The sequence below is a fragment of the Ranitomeya variabilis genome, chromosome 4 (assembly GCF_051348905.1).
Source record: "Ranitomeya variabilis isolate aRanVar5 chromosome 4, aRanVar5.hap1, whole genome shotgun sequence".
Lineage (NCBI taxonomy): Eukaryota > Metazoa > Chordata > Amphibia > Anura > Dendrobatidae > Ranitomeya > Ranitomeya variabilis.
Window position 1 is genome coordinate 611,014,789 of NC_135235.1, and position 16,532 is coordinate 611,031,320.

General features: G+C 45.3%; 1 protein-coding gene across 4 annotated transcripts in view; it reads right to left on the reverse strand.

Moving 5' to 3' along the window:
• The window catches only part of FAAP100 (FA core complex associated protein 100), a 73,495-nt gene that overhangs the window by 14,541 nt on the left and 42,422 nt on the right, over positions 1–16,532 (reverse strand). For all 4 annotated transcript variants that reach the window (XM_077253381.1, XM_077253380.1, XM_077253379.1 and 1 more), the window contains one exon: positions 13,435–14,150. In XM_077253381.1, coding sequence (XP_077109496.1) covers positions 13,435–14,150 — 716 coding nt within the window. The remainder of the gene's footprint in view (positions 1–13,434; positions 14,151–16,532) is intronic.

Genomic DNA, 16,532 nt, shown 5'->3' on the forward strand with positions numbered 1-16,532 from the left:
CTGCTGGGAGTTGTATTACGACTGGCTAAGTGCAGACTAAGACATTACAGGACCTTGTAATCATTTTTTAACAAACGTTTTGTACTCTACCTAACGAGAATAAAAAGTGAGGACATCTTGCAATATACATTATAACACCTCAAACTATATCAAAGTTTGCAGTAGTAGGCTTATTTATGAGATACAGGACTTGATATAAGTTACCCATTTGTGGACATACTCCATGACAGTAGAGTGACCCCGGCCCATATTTCATGGTAGTCTATTCATTAGAAAATGTGCAGCTGGCCGGGTTACCCTTATTTTATAGATGATTACTGGAGGATTCCCCAGCTGGACCCACGTGCCCAGAGATAGCATGCAAATAGTCTCCTCAGAGAGGAAGAGAACTCTAGTGCCACCTCTTGAGGTTAGCCATCCTAAAAAGTCACCAACAACACTTTAATGAATCTTTGCCACATGATTTATGATAAGAAGCCAACCCAGACACTGTTTTTACCCCAATAGTGTAAAGAGATCAGGATCCGATAGTAGCCAATCAAAATTCGATATAAACACAGTTGTCAGGGCAGTTATTTATAAATGCTATACAGCCAAATAGAAAATCCCCCACCTTAGTATTTCCAATACATTTAGTTCAGTCATACAAAGACACAAATGGACTGCAATGGGACTAAGTAAGCTGGGATTGTCCTACACATCATATAAGCTGTTCACTTCTTTACCACACCGGGGTCCCATTTAGCGTTTGGTGCTCGTGTAGTACTCATCTTAGATGGACTGCTTAAGAAATCACTTCATAATCGCCTGCATAATAGCCAGCGCTGTGTCAGTATAAAACAGACTGACTCTGAAAATATATAATAAATTGGGTACAGGAGTTCAGTGCAGGATGTGCTGTAAATGTTTTTATAATATGGGAAAGTTATGACATGTCCTATAAATGTCTGTTTTATTCCCGATTTCAGGATCTAGGCTTTTAGTTGAGATGAATCTGTGCTGCACTTTATATACAAGCTTAGTAGTTAGGCAGTGCTGTGGAGTCGGACATTGAGTCGGAAGTCAGGGAAATTGAGGAGTCTAAGTTAGAGTAGGTGGTTTGTCTTACAGACTCCACAGCGCTGATAATAGCATTTTTTATTTGCAAAACAGTGTTGTCAATGACAATAAGCGAACAATTTGCAATCATGTTCTAATGATACAGCAAAAAGCTGATGCGACTTTTATGAGAAGCGGCTTCTTAGCTGCTCCTCTTCACTGCTACCCTGGCCTTAGACATCAATAAACCCAAGCTACACCACCTATAACCTGGTCAAACACTTTCAAAAAGCTCATTTGGATGACAAATATCACTGACGAAGGTTGAAAATCTTCATGCCCAATCTTTCTTTCAGACACAGACTGACCAAAGACTAAAGATTAGTCAGTCCATCTCAAAAAACTTAGGCTCGCCTGAGAAAAAAATTCTAAATCTGAAAATTGTGACATGCATTTGTATTCAGCCTGATCTAGTCTGATATCCCTACATTAAATCCTGAAAGACCAATTCCTCCAGAAGTCACATAGTTAGTAAATATGAGTCCACGTGTGTGTAATTTCTTAGTATAATTACAGATATTCTGTGAAGGGCACAGAGGTTTGTTTGAGAAAATCTATAACCTGAACCTTTCTCTCCCATCTCCAGTTCATATATATATATATATATATATATATATATATATATATATATATATATATAAATAGCCAAGCTCTGAACATCCCATGGCAGGAGAGCACTTACTGGAGAGGTAGCCAAGAGGCCCCTGGTCACTCTGGAGGAGCTGCGGAGAGCCACACCTCCGGTGGGAGAATCGGTCCACAGGACAACTATCAGTCACATACTCGATAAATCTGGCCTTCATGGAAGAGTGACAAGAAGAAAACCATTTTTGAAGGCAAGTCATACAAAGTCCCGTTTTCAGTTTGTAAAAAGCCATATATGGGACAGAGCAAGCATGTGGAAGAAGGTGCTCTGGTGAGATGAAACCAGAGGAGAACTTTTTGGGTTAAATGCAAAATGCTATGTGTGAAGGAAAACTAACAGTGCACATCACCCTGAAAACACCATCCCCACCGTCACACATGGTGGTGGCAGCATTATTCTGTGAGGATACTTTTCTTCTGAAGGGTCAGAGAAGCTGGTCAGAGTTGATAGGAAGATGGATAGAGCCAAATACAGGAAAATTCTGAAAGGAAACACTTTTAGAGGCTGCAAAGGACTTGAGACTGGGGCGTAGGTTCACCTTCCAATAGGACAACGACCCGAAACATACTGTCAGAGCTACATTAGAGGATTTATATTAGGGATCTCAAACAGGTGGTCCTCGGGCCGCATGCGTCCCCTGAGGCTGCTTTATGTGGCACACAGGCACCGTAGACCCCTTGACGATTGCGGCTCGGTCCAGGGACCCACCGACGTCAGCGTCTTATTTCAATTGAATATATACTTTCAGGAAATGCTAGCTGATGCAAATGTCCCAGCTTTATAAAAACCCAGCCTCCTCTAACCTTGTGCAAAAATACTGCAGCCATGGGTTCTTCTAAGCAGCTGCCTAGCACTCTGAGAATGGTGGAGGCCCATAAAGCAGAAGGCTAGAAGAAGATAGCAAAGCGATTTTCAAGTTGCCCTTCCCTCAGTTTGAGAAGTAATTAAGAAATGGCATGTTATCAGGAACAGTGGAGGTCAAGATAAGGTCTGGAGGACCAAGCAAAATTTCAGTGAGAGCAGCTTGTAGGATTGCTAGAGAGCAGGGCTGTGGAGTCGGTAAGCCAAACCTCCAACTCCTTAAAGGGCCACTGTCACCCCCCTCCAGCCGTTATAAACTAAAAGAGCCACCTTGTGCAGCAGTAATGCTGCAGTCTAACAAGGTGGCTCTTTTAGTTTTTGATTCAGTTATTCCCTCAATAAAGCGTTTTAAAATTTGTACAAAATAACCTGTCCTTAGACCTGGAGGCGGTCCGAAGCTTCCTCGGTGAATCTCCCAACTGCCGTCACTCTTCTCTTCTGGGGATGTGGTCGCCGCCCCCTGAGCGCTGTTTCTTCTTAAATCCAGCGCCTGCGCTGTGCGTGCCTGCCTGGGGCAGGCGCAGTCTTCATTGTCCGTCATAGGTCAGATGCAGGGTGCCTGACTGCGCCTGTGCGGGCAGTGTGGCCACCCTGTTGCTGAATCCCCGCCCCGCACTGTGTTATTCATTATGCACAGTGCGGAGCTGGGGTTCCTGGGCATGCGCACTGCGCTGTTCAGACGCTCCCCCGGTCCCCCGCCTTCCAGCGTTGCCGTAATATACAGGTTTCCTTGCCAGCGTTTGGAATGAAGCAGCCGCAAATAACAACGCTGGAAGGCGGGGGAGCGTCTGAGCTGGGGGAGCGTCTGAACAGCGCAGTGCGCATGCCCAGGAACCCCAGCCCCGCACTGTGCATAATGAATAACACAGTGCGGGGCGGGGATTCAGCAACAGGGTTGCCACACTGCCCGCACAGGCGCAGTCAGGCACCCTGGATCTGACCTATGACGGACAATGAAGACTGCGCCTGCCCCAGGCAGGCACGCACAGCGCAGGTGCCGGATTTAAGAAGAAACAGCGCGCAGGGGGCGGCGACCACATCCTCAGAAGAGAAGAGTGACGGCCATTGGGAGATTCACAGAGGAAGCTTCGGACCGCCTCCAGGTCTAAGGACAGGTTATTTTGTACAAATTTTAAAACGCTTTATTGAGGGAATAACAATCAAAAACTAAAAGAGCCACCTTGTTAGACTGCAGCATTACAGCTGCACAAGGTGGCTCTTTTAGTTTATAATGGCTGGAGGGGGGTGACAGTGGCCCTTTAATTTCCCTGACTTCCGACTCCACCTCCACAGCACTACCTCACTATTGAGCCTTGTGTATGAAGTGCAACACAGATTAATCTCAACTAAAAGCCTAGATCCCTAGATCAGGAAAAGAACATACATTTATAGGACATTTCATAACTTTCCCAAATTATGAAAACATTTACAGCACATCCGGCATTGAACTACGGTATCCCAATTTATTATATATTTTAGAAATTGGACCATTTCATACCAACTCCACAGCCCTGGGCATTACTACAAGATGAGAACCAGGATGGGGCATTACTACAAGATGGGGACCAGGATGGGGCATTACTACAAGATGTTTGCCAGAATTACTATGTGATGCTAATTGTAAGACAATATTACTGTATGTGGCCAATTGCGGGAAAGAAAACAGTCAAAATGTAAAAACAAATTCAAAATAAAGCATAAAAAAATATTTTGCCACTAAAAATGCTGTTTTATACACTGCTCAAAAAATAAAGGGAACGCTAAAATCCCACATCCTAGATATCACTGAATGAAATATTCCACTTGTAAATCTTTATTCATTACATAGTGGAATGTGTTGAGAACAATAAAACCTAAAAATGATCAACGTAAATCACAACTAATATCCAACGGTGGTCTGGAGTTGGAATGATGCTCAAACTCAAAGTGGAAAATGAAGTTACAGGCTGATCCAACTTCAGTGGAAATGCCTCAAGACAAGGAAATGATGCTCAGTAGTGTGTGTGGCCTCCACGTAATTGCATGATCTCCCTACAATGCCTGGCATGCTCCTGATGAGGCGGCGGATGGTCTCCTGAGGGACATCCTCCCAGACCTGGACTAAAGCATCCGCCAACTCCTAGACAGTCTGTGGTGCAACGTGACGTTGGTGGATGGTGGAAGACATGATGTCCCAGAAGTGTACAATCGGATTCAGGTCTGCGGAACTGACTGCAGGAACAGTTGACACACTCCAGCCACATGAGGTCTGGCATTGTCCTGCATTAGGAGGAACCCAGGGCCAACCGCACCAGCATATGGTCTCACAAGGGGTCTGAGGATCTCAGTACCTAATGGCAGTCAGGCCACCTCTGGCAAGCACATGGAGGGCTGTGCAGCCCTCCAAAGAAATGCCACCCCTCACCATTACTGACTCACTGCCAAACCGGTCATGCTGAAGGATGTTGCAGGCAGCAGATCACTCTCCTCGGCGTCTCCAGACTCTGTCACGTTTGTCACATGTGCTCAGTGTGAACCTGCTTTCATCTGTGAAGAGCACAGGGCGCCAGTGCCAATCGTCCTGCACGATTTTGGGCTGTGAGCACAACCCCCATCTGTGGACGTCGAGCACTCAGACTATCCTCATGGAGTCAGATTCTAACCTTTTGTGCAGACACATGCACATTTGTGGCCTGCTGGAGGTCATTTTGCAGGGCTCTGGCAGTGCTCCTCCTGTTCCTCCTTGCACAAAGGCTGAAGTAGCGGTCCTGCTGCTGGGTTGTTGCCCTCCTACAGTCCCCTCCGCGTCTCCTGGTGTACTGGCCTGTCTCCTGGTAGTGCCTCCAGCCTCTGGACACTACGCTGACAGACACAGCAAACCTTCTTGCCACAGCTCGCATTGATGTGCCATCCTGGATGAGCTGCACTTCCTGAGCCACTTGTGTGGGTTGTAGAGTCCGTCTCATGCTACCACGAGTGTGAAAGCACAACCAACTTTCAAAAGTGACCAAAACATCAGCCAGAAAGCATTGGTACTGAGATGTGGTCTGTGGTCCCCACCTGCAGAACCACTCCTTTATTGAATGTGTCTTAATAATCTACTATATAATTGTCTAAGGGTCACTTCCGTCTTTCTATCTGTCCTTCTGTCTGTCTGTCTGTCCCGGATATTCATTGGTCGCGGACTCTGTCTGTCATGGAAATCAAAGTCGCTGATTGGTCGTGGGTGTTTTGCCACGACCAATCAGCGACGACCATAGTCTGGCAGCAAAATGGCCGCTGCTTTACTGCCCTGCAGTCAGCGATGAGCGCTCACACAGGGTTAATGCCAGCGTTAACGGACCGCGGTGTAACGCACTCCGTTAACGCAGCTATTAACCCTGTGTGACCAACTTTTTACTATTGATGCTGCGTATGCAGCATCAATAGTAAAAAGATCTAATGTTACAAATAATAATAATAAAAAAAAGGTTATTCTCACCTTCCGACGTCACGTGCTGTCCTCGGCAGTGCAAGCGACAGATTAAGGTGCCAAGGATGCTATGCGAGAAGGACCTGCCATGATGTCACGGTCATGTGACTGCGACATCATCACAGGTCCTGCGCTCATACCAACCCTGGGACCGGAAGCTGCCGCGTGCACCGCACACAGGCGCCAGGACTTCAAGGGGCCTTCGGAAGGTGAGTATATGTTTATTTTTTATTTTAAGTCTTTTTTAACCATGCATATAGTGCTCACATTGCTATATACTATGTGGGCTATGTTACATATTGCGTGGGCTCTGTTATATACTACATACTATGTAGCTGGGCAATATACAACGTGACTGTGCAATATACAACGCGACTGTCCAATATACTACGTGGCTGTGCAATATACTACGTGCTCTGTATTATATACTATGTAGCTGTGCAATATACTATGTGGCTGTGTTGGTTCTGTTATATACTACGGCGACTGTGCAATATACTACGTGGCTGTGCAATATACTATGTGCCTCTACAATATACTACGTGGCTATGTTATATACTACGTGGCTCTGCTATATACTACATAGCTGTGCAATACACTACGTAGCTGTGCAATACACTACGTGACTGTCATATACTACGTGGCTGTGCAATATACTACGTGCCTATGCAATATACTACGTGGCTATGTTATATACTACGTGGCTCTGCTATATACTACGTGGCTGACCAATATACTACATACCTGTGCAATACACTATGTGGCTATGTTATATACTACGTGGCTGTGTTATATACTACGTAGCTCTGCTATATACTACGTACGCTGTGTTACATACTACGTAGCTCAGTTACATACTACGTAGCTATGTTATATACTACGTCGGTTGTGTTATATACTACATCACTGTGCAATATAGTACGTAGCCTGTGCTATATACTACCTACATATTCTAGAATACCCGATACGTTAGAATCGGGCCTCCATCTAGTTGCCAATAATTTCCATCTGTTGTCTATTCCATTTGCACAACAGCATGTGAAATTGATTGCCAGTGTTGCTTCCTAAATGGACAGTGTGATTTCACAGAGGGTTGATTTACTTGGAGTTACATTCTGTTGTTTAAGTGTTCCCTTTATTTTTTGAGCAGTGTATATAAACTGAAGTAAACAAAAAAAAGTGCACATTTGTTATTACCACATTCAACAACCCAAGCTATAAAACTGCACCATAACCAATATGATTAATGGCATTTAAAAAAAAATAAAACAAACACAAAAATGTTCCAAAAAAATTATCAACAGGTGTATAGAAAAAAAATGGTATCACTAAAAATGTCACTTTGTCCTTCATTGAATGTGGCCCCCCAAATTCAATTTTTCTATATGTGGTCCATATACCCAGCTTAGTTAGAGACCCCTGGTTTGGATCAAAGCATATTCATGTGTGTGCATGGCCCAGTCACAGTCTAAATCTCATTGAGGATCTATGGCAAAACTTGAAAATTGCTGTTCACAGAAGCCTCCATCCAGTCTCACTGTATGAGAGCAAGTGTGCAAAGAAGGAGAAAAAAATGTCACCTTTAGATGTGCAAAGCTGGTACAGACAGACCCCAAAAGACTTGCAGCTCTAATTGCAGCAAAAGGTGGTCCTACAAAGTATTGGCTTAGGGGGTAGAAATACAAATACACGTCACAATTTTCAGATTTATATTTTTAACATATTTAGAAATCCCATGTATTACTTCCTGTACACTTCACAAATACTTGCTATCTTGTGTTGGTATATCACATAAAGTCCCAATAAAATACATTTAAGTTTGTGGGAGTAATGTGAAAAAAAAAAAGTGAAATAGTTCACAGGGTATGAATAGTTTTATAGGTCATGTACATCTAAATTTTATGGTCTTCTTTAGTGGTATGGGATACAGTACTGTAATAATACAGACTAGAAAAGTGTGCTAGAATTATCTATATATATAATTGTCTAAGGGTTTTTCTGTCTGTCCTGGAAATCCCGCGTCTCTGATTGGTCGAGGCCGCCTGGGCCTCGACCAATCAGCGACGGGCACAGTATCGACGTAGATGTCATAATGGTTGCCATGGCGACGATGTCATAAAGGTTGCCTTGACCAATCAGCGACGGGCACAGTCTGCCGCGAATTCTGGAATCATCATTGTCCATATACTACGTGGACATGCATATTCTAGAATACCCGATGCGTTAGAATCGGGCCACAATCTAGTCTACTATATAATTGTCTAAGGGTCACTTCCGTCTTTCTGTCTGTCCTTCTGTCTGCCTGTCTGTCACGGATATTCATTGGTCGCGGCCTCTGTCTGTCATGTAATCCAAGTCGCTGATTGGTCGTGGCAAAACAGCCACGACCAATCAGCGACGGCACAGTCCAGCGGAAAAATGGCCGCTCCTTCCTCCCCGCAGTCAGTGCCCGCTCCATACTCCCCTCCAGTCTGGGCTCACACAGGGTTAATGGCAGCGGTAACGGACCACGTTATGCCGCGGTGTAATGCACTCCGTTACCGCTGCTATTAACCCTGTGTGACCAACTTTTTACTATTCATGCTCCCTATTTAAAAAAAAGAAAATCGTTATTCACCGTCTGTCGGCCCCTCGGATCAGGAACAGGCCTTTCCCGCTCCTCGCGACGCTCCGGTAACCGGTCCATGCAGCGATCACGCGAGATGATGACGTAGCGGTCTCGCGAGACCGCTAAGTCATCATCTCGCGAGACCGCAATGCGCTCTTGAGACCGGAGCACACGAGCAGCGTCGGTAACCGCTTCGCTTGGATCCGGGGGCTCCGGAAGGTGAGTATATAACTATTTTTTATTTTATTTCTTTCTTTTAACCCCTTTCTGTCATTGGACGTACTATTCCGTCCATGTGGGGTGGGCCCTAATTCCCAAGGACGGAATAGTACGTCCAGCGCGATCGGCCACGCTCACGGACCGCCCCCGGCACATTAACCCCCGGCACACTGCGATCAAACATGATCGCAGTGTTCCGGCGGTACAGGGAAGCATCGCGCAGGGAGGGGGCTCCTTGCGTGCTTCCCTGAGACGATCCCTGAGGCGATGTGCTCACCTTGTACCGAGCGTCTCCTCCCTGCAAGCCCCGGATCCAAAATGGCCGCGGGGCTGCATCCGGGTCCTGCAGGGAGGTGGCTTCACTCAGAGCAGGCGCCGGGAAGCCTCCCTTCTGTGCACTTCAGATCGCCGATCTGACACAGTGCACATCTGTCACTTTACTGTTTTACAAGGGTTAGGGCTAGGGTTAGGGTTGGGGCTAAAGTTAGGGTTGAGGTTAAAGTTAGGGTTAGGGCTAAAGTTAGGGTTGGGGTTAAAGGTAGGGTTAGGATTACATTTACGGTTGGGAATAGGGTTGGGATTAGGGTTAGGGGTGTGTCAGGGTTAGGGGTGTGGTTAGGGTTACAGTTGAGATTAGGGTTAGGGGTGTGTTTGGATTAGGGTTTCAGTTATAATTGGGGGGTTTCCACTGTTTAGGCACATCAGGGGCTCTCCAAATGCGACATTGCGTCCGATCTCAATTCCAGCCAATTCTGCGTTGAAAAAGTAAAACAGTGCTCCTTCCCTTCCGAGCTCTCCCGTGCGCACAAACAGGGGTTTACCCCAACATATGGGGTATCAGCGTACTCAGGACACATTGGACAACAACTTTTGGGGTCCAATTTCTCCTGTTACCCTTGGGAAAATACAAAGCTGGGGGCTTAAAAATAATTTTTGTGGGGAAAAAAAAGAATTATTATTTTCACGCTCTGCGTTAGAAACTGTAGTGAAACACTTGGGGGGTTCAAAGTTCTCACAACACATCATCTAGATAAGTTCCTTGGGGGGTCTAGTTTCCAATATGGGGTCACTTGTGGGGGTTTTCTACTGTTTAGGTACATTAGGGGCTCTGCAAATGTAACGTGACGCCTGCAGACCATTCCATCTAAGTCTGCATTCCAAATGGCGCTCCTTCCCTTCCGAGCTCTCCCATGCGCCCAAACGGTGGTTCCCCACCACATATGGGGTATCAGCGTACTCAGGACAAATTGGACAACAACTTTTGGGGTTCAATTTACACTGTTTCCCTTGGGAAAATACAAAACATTTTTGTGGGGAAAAAAAAGAATTTTTATTTTCACTTGGGGGTTCAAAGCTCTCACAACACATCTAGATGAGTTCCTTAGGGGGTCTACTTTCCAAAATGGTGTCACTTGTGGGGGGTTTCAATGTTTAGGCACATCAGTGGCTCTCCAAACGCAACATGGCGTCTCATCTCAATTCCAGTCAATTTTGTATTGAAAAGTCAAATGGCGCTCCTTCCCTTCCGAGCTCTGCCATGCGCCCAAACAGTGGTTTACCCCCACATATGGGGTATGTATCAGCGTACTCAGGACAAATTGGACAACAACTTTTGGAGTCCAATTTCTTCTCTTACCCTTGGGAAAATAAAAAATTGGGGGTGAAAAGATCATTTTTGTGAAAAAATATGATTTTTTATTTTTACCGCTCTGCATTATAAACTTCTGTGAATCACTTAATAGGTCAAAGTTCTCACCACACATCTAGATAAGTTCCTTAGGGGGTCTACTTTCCAAAATGGTGTCACTTGTGGGGGGTTTCAATGTTTAGGCACATCAGGGGCTCTCCAAACGCAACATGGCGTCCCATCTGAAGTCAATTTTGCATTGAAAAGTCAAATGGCGCTCCTTCGCTTCCGAGCTCTGCCATGCGCCCAAACAGTGGTTTACCCCCAAATATGGGGTATCAGCGTACTCAGGACAAATTGTACAACAACTTTTGCTGTCCATTTTCTCCTGTTACCCTTGATAAAATAAAACAAATTGGAGCTGAAGTAAATTTTTTGTGTAAAAAAGTTAAATGTTCATTTTTATTTAAAGGGCCACTGTCACCCCCTCCAGCCGTTATAAACTAAAAGAGCCACCTTGTGCAGCAGTAATGCTGCAGTCTAACAAGGTGGCTCTTTTAGTTTTTGATTCCGTTATTCCCTCAATAAAGCGTTTTAAAATTTGCCCTAACTACCGGTCTGCAGACCTGGAGGCGGTCCGAAGCCTCCTCTGTGAATCTCCCAACGGCCGTCACTCTTCTCTTCTGGGGATGTGGTCGCCGCTCCCTGAGCGCTGTTTCTTCTTAAATCCGGCGCCTGCGCTGTGCGTGCCTGCCTGTGACAGGTGCAGTCTTCATTGTCCGTCATAGGTCAGATGCAGGGTGCCTGACTGCGCCTGTGCCGGCAGTGCGGCCACCCTGTTGCTGAATCCCCGCCCCGCACTGTGTTATTCATTATGCACAGTGCGGGGCTGGGGTTCCTGGGCATGCGCACTGCGCTGTTCAGACGCTCCCCTGGTCCCCCGCCTTCCAGCGTTGCCATAATATATAGGTTTCCTTGCCAGCGTTTGGAATGAAGCAGCTGCAAATAACAACGCTGGAAGGCGGGGGAGCGTCTGAGCTGGGGGAGCGTCTGAACAGCGCAGTGCGCATGCCCAGGAACCCCAGCCCCGCACTGTGCATAATGAATAACACAGTGTGGGGCGGGGATTCAGCAACAGGGTGGCCGCACTGCCGGCACAGGCGCAGTCAGGCACCCTGCATCTGACCTATGACGGAGAATGAAGACTGCGCCTGTCACAGGCAGGGCCGCACAGCGCAGGCGCCGGATTTAAGAAGAAACAGCGCTCAGGGGGCGGCGACCACATCCCCAGAAGAGAAGAGTGACGGCCGTTGGGAGATTCACAGAGGAGGCTTCGGACCGCCTCCAGGTCTGCAGACAGGTAGTTAGGGCAAATTTTAAAACGCTTTATTGAGGGAATAACGGAATCAAAAACTAAAAGAGCCACCTTGTTAGACTGCAGCATTACTGCTGCACAAGGTGGCTCTTTTAGTTTATAACGGCTGGAGGGGGTGACAGTGGCCCTTTAAACATTCCAAAAATTCCTGTGAAACACCTGAAGGGTTAATAAACTTCTTGAATGTGGTTTTGAGCACCTTGAGGGGTGCGGTTTTAGAATGGTGTCACACTTGGGTATTTTCCATCATATAGACCCCTCAAAATGACTTCAACTGAGATGTGGTCCCTAAAAAAAAAATGGTGGTGTAAAAATGAGAAATTGCTGGTCAACTTTTAACCCTTATAACTCCCTAAAAAAAAAATGTTGGTTCCAAAATTGTGCTGATGTAAAGTAGACATGTGTGAAATGTTACTTATTAAGTATTTTGTGTGACATCTCTCTGTGATTTAATTGTATAAAAATTCAAAGTTGGAAAATTGCGAAATTTTCTAAATTTTCGCCAAATTTCCGTTTTTTTCACAAATAAACGCAGGTAATATCAAAGAAATTTTTACCAGTATCATGAAGTATAATATGTCACGAGAAAACAATGTCAGAATCACCGGGATCCGTTGAAGCGTTCCAGAGTTATAACCTCATAAAGGGACAGTGGTCAGAATTGTAAAAATTGGCCCGGTCATTAACGTGCAAACCACCCTTGGGGGTAAAGGGGTTAACAGGGATATGATGCCCACATTGCTATATACTACGTGGGCTGGGCAATATACTACATGGGCTGTGCGATATACTACGTGGCTGGGCAATATACTACATAGGCTGTGCTATATTCTACGTGACTGGGCAATATACTACATGGGCTGTGCTATATACTATGTGGCTGGGCAATGTACTACGTGGGCTGCGCAATGTACTGCGTGGGCTGCGCAAGTACTGCGTGGGCTGCGCAACGTACTGCGTGGGCTGCGCAACGTACTGCGTGGGCTGCGCAACGTACTGCGTGGGCTGCGCAACGTACTGCGTGGGCTGCGCAACGTACTGCGTGGGCTGCGCAACGTACTGCGTGGGCTGCGCAACGTACTGCGTGGGCTGCGCAACGTACTGCGTTGCCTGCGCAATGTACTGCGTGGGCTGTGCAATATACTACGTGGGCTGTGCTATACACTACGCATACATATTCTAAAATACTCGATGCGTTAGAATCGGGCCACCATCTAGTATAAACATATTTTTCATTACAGACAAGAAATGCATTACAGCTGGGAATATGTCAAGCCAAACATAGAGAAGGAGCAGCGCATCTCAAGATTTTTTTTTCTTGTAATCCAAATTTCCTGTCTAGGAACAACAGGGCCAGTTACAAAGGAAGTCAATTAAACTATCAGACTGTTTGATGGGTCTCTAATGGTGATACTTTTTCACTCAAACATCCAAACTCCATGTGATGTGAACCTAGTACCCCAGTACTGATGCCAACTGCTGAGCCCCGATGTGCCATATACAAGACTATATATGTGCGATACAGATGTAATACACAGCAATAACTCACCAGAAATGTCAATCTGTAAGGTATGAGTCAACAATGTGGCCGACAATCGGACTGAAGCTTTCAGAGGCTCTGTGTAATTAAGACCCTGGTTAGAAACGGACGCAGAAGGAGTCCATCGTGTGTCATTTACATACGCTGATTTCCAAATATCTTGAACCGCATCCTTCAGAAAAGTGTGTGATAAACCAAAGCAATGGGCAGCCGAGGGGGTAAGACGCAGGCATTGCAATAAGTCAATGATGTGATCTTGTACAGGTACGCAGACTCCATGTTTGTGTGATGAAAACATGTCCATCTCTGAAGGCGCAACACAGTCTGCAGCAAATCCCTTTAAACTGTAGAATAAGGAGCACGATATTGTAATAGGAAAGTTTATGCTGCTCAGTTCCTGTCCACACAAAGGAAAAGCAAATTCCTGTAGCTCTCCAGGTTTTAGCAACAAAACAGGAAAGGAATAAGAAGTGATTGGGTCTGTACTTATGAGAACACACAAGGTCCAGCCGTGCTCCAACGTGTAGCCACTCTTGTTTTCCAGACTACAGCACGTAGTCACATAAGATTTCTGAAGCACATGAGTCCATGACACCCTGATCAAACATCTCACTGGAGAAGTCTCCGACTGTCCGGAAAGCAACTCCCGGCTAAAGGACATCACCTGGTTGAGCTTCGCTAAGGACCTGCTCTTCTCATTTGCCACCGTCTTCAATGTAGATAATCTAAAGAATGAAAAAAAATGTGTTCAGTAGTATTATCCTTATAGTAGAGCTACAGCCATAGGAGTTGTCTGAGACTTTGTAACTGATAACCTATTCACAGGATTTCAGATCTGTGGAAGTCCGAGACCTGACACCCCACCGATCAGCTTCTACCTAGCAGCGGCTGGAGCTAAGCGTTGTATAAGGTAGGGCACAGCAGCTCTGCACATTGCTTAGCGCCCGCTACCAATTACTGCACTTTATCTCCCATTCAAGTGACTGGGTATGAAGCCTGTGGCATAAGAAAGGATTTATTTTTTCCCTCTGTGATAACTTAATCTTAGCTCCTAATATGGAGAACTGTCCTTCTCTAGATCAACTAGAGAAGAAGCTCAAGAAAAAACAAGATTATGAACATTTATATGAACTAGTCCAAGAGGGTATGGCTTCTTCCAGAGACCATTAGCTGGTATATGAAGTCTTAAGATGCCAGGCAATGCTCCTTGCAAAAAAACAAAACAAAAGTATACAAATTCTCTCTATCCCAGAGAGGGAAAGTCGGCTCTCTGGTGTAAATTTTTTTGAGGTAGTTACCCTATAAATAACTGTCCAACCCCTTAACAAGCCTTCAGACATGATCAAAGACATTTAGCCAAACAGTACAACGGTGCGTCTCCATCAAAGATCCCCCCACCCTACACGGACGATGGGGAAACTACCCTAAAATAGATGATTTTCCTTTTTAGAGAAAACTTGTTTGGCTAAATGTTCTTAGGCTGGGTGTTTCCATTTGTCCATTGAATCAGTTTTCTTGTATCACAACGGATGTCAAAACTGCATTAGTTATCATCAGGTTTTTTCTCCAGTTTTTCCTGCAAAAACATAGAACAAGATCGAAAAACACCATATGCAGTGACAACCAATGCACATGGTAATGCCAACATTTCCATAGAAAACTTTGGAGTTTTTGCAGCAGAACTGGAGAAAAAAAAAAGCCGGACAGCAAGGATTCATGGAAACACGACTTAAGTCATGTTGTGAAGCATGCCGAAAAATAAGAGGAAAAACCAGTGTGACACCGAATATACTGTATCATAAAAATACAAACTACATTGTTACATTAGAGAGACATGCTCTATGATCTGCTATCTAGATGTATTCTGGAATGCAAGTGGATGTGATACAAAAGGTTCGTACACTCCCACTAAAATTACCTGTGTGCACAGATGACGCTTTACTAGGTAGTTTCAATGCTTCCTTGGTTATAGGAAACTCTCTGCAGTACACATTACATGCAGCAGGGGGCAGAATGGTCATTACTGCAGCCTTAAGATTCACTTCCACACGATGAGAATCTGAGTGTATTTATTATGTTCCTCTCATTGTAGTGTATTTTCTGAAGTTCTCTGGTTCTTTATGAGTTGGTGGAGTATCTAAAATTAGCCTACGGCTGGCCATTTGGGAATGCCTATAATGAATGACGGAAGTTATTGCTCATAGTTCTTCCCTCTCAGCTGCCACTAACATCTCTCTCACATCCTCCTTCGGCCTCGCTCAATGGTCTTCTGCAGCCACTCACAAAGATGGCTACATATTGGACCTCATCTTCTTTTCTTTTCAATGTTCTTTTTAGGACCTCATCTTCACCCGCCTCTGCTCTCTATCTAACCTCTCTAACTCACAGCTCCCTCTTTCTCACCACAACCTATTTACATACTCTTCCCTCTCCTCTCCTTGTCCACAATCCCCACTCCACAAACTTGCACAACCTCGAAGAAATCTCAAACACTTCAATCCACACTCTCTGAATCCCTTCTCCCTCTTAGACATAAGTTCCTTATACAATGTGGACGCTGCTGCCGCTTTATATAACACTACAATAGCTGTAGCTCTTGAATCAGTCGCCCCTCTCACACATACCAAAGCTCACAAAATCAATAGATGACCCTGGCACATCAGCCTGACCAAAATACTGAGATGGGGTACCAGGGTTGCTGAGCGGAGATGGAAAAGATCCCACTCCAATGAGAACTTAATTGGATTCAAACAGTCCCTCACTACTTTCAAGGCCACACTCGATGCAGCAAAACAAACCTACTTCTCATCTCTCATATCCCCCCTGTCTCACAACCCTAAACAGATATTCAACACTTTCAATTCTCTCCTTCGTCCCCCAGCAGCTCCTCCATCTCCACTCATCTCAGCTGAAGACTTTGCCTCATTCTTCAAGCAGAAGATTGCTAACATCAGAGAAAGTTTTGGTCAACAACCTCCAGGGCCCCTCCTCCTAACAGCTGAGACCTGCTCCTCCAAAACCAACTTCTCCACCATTACAAAAGATCGACTCTCCACTCTACTCTCAAGATCACATCTCACCACCTACGCACTTGACCCGATCCATCC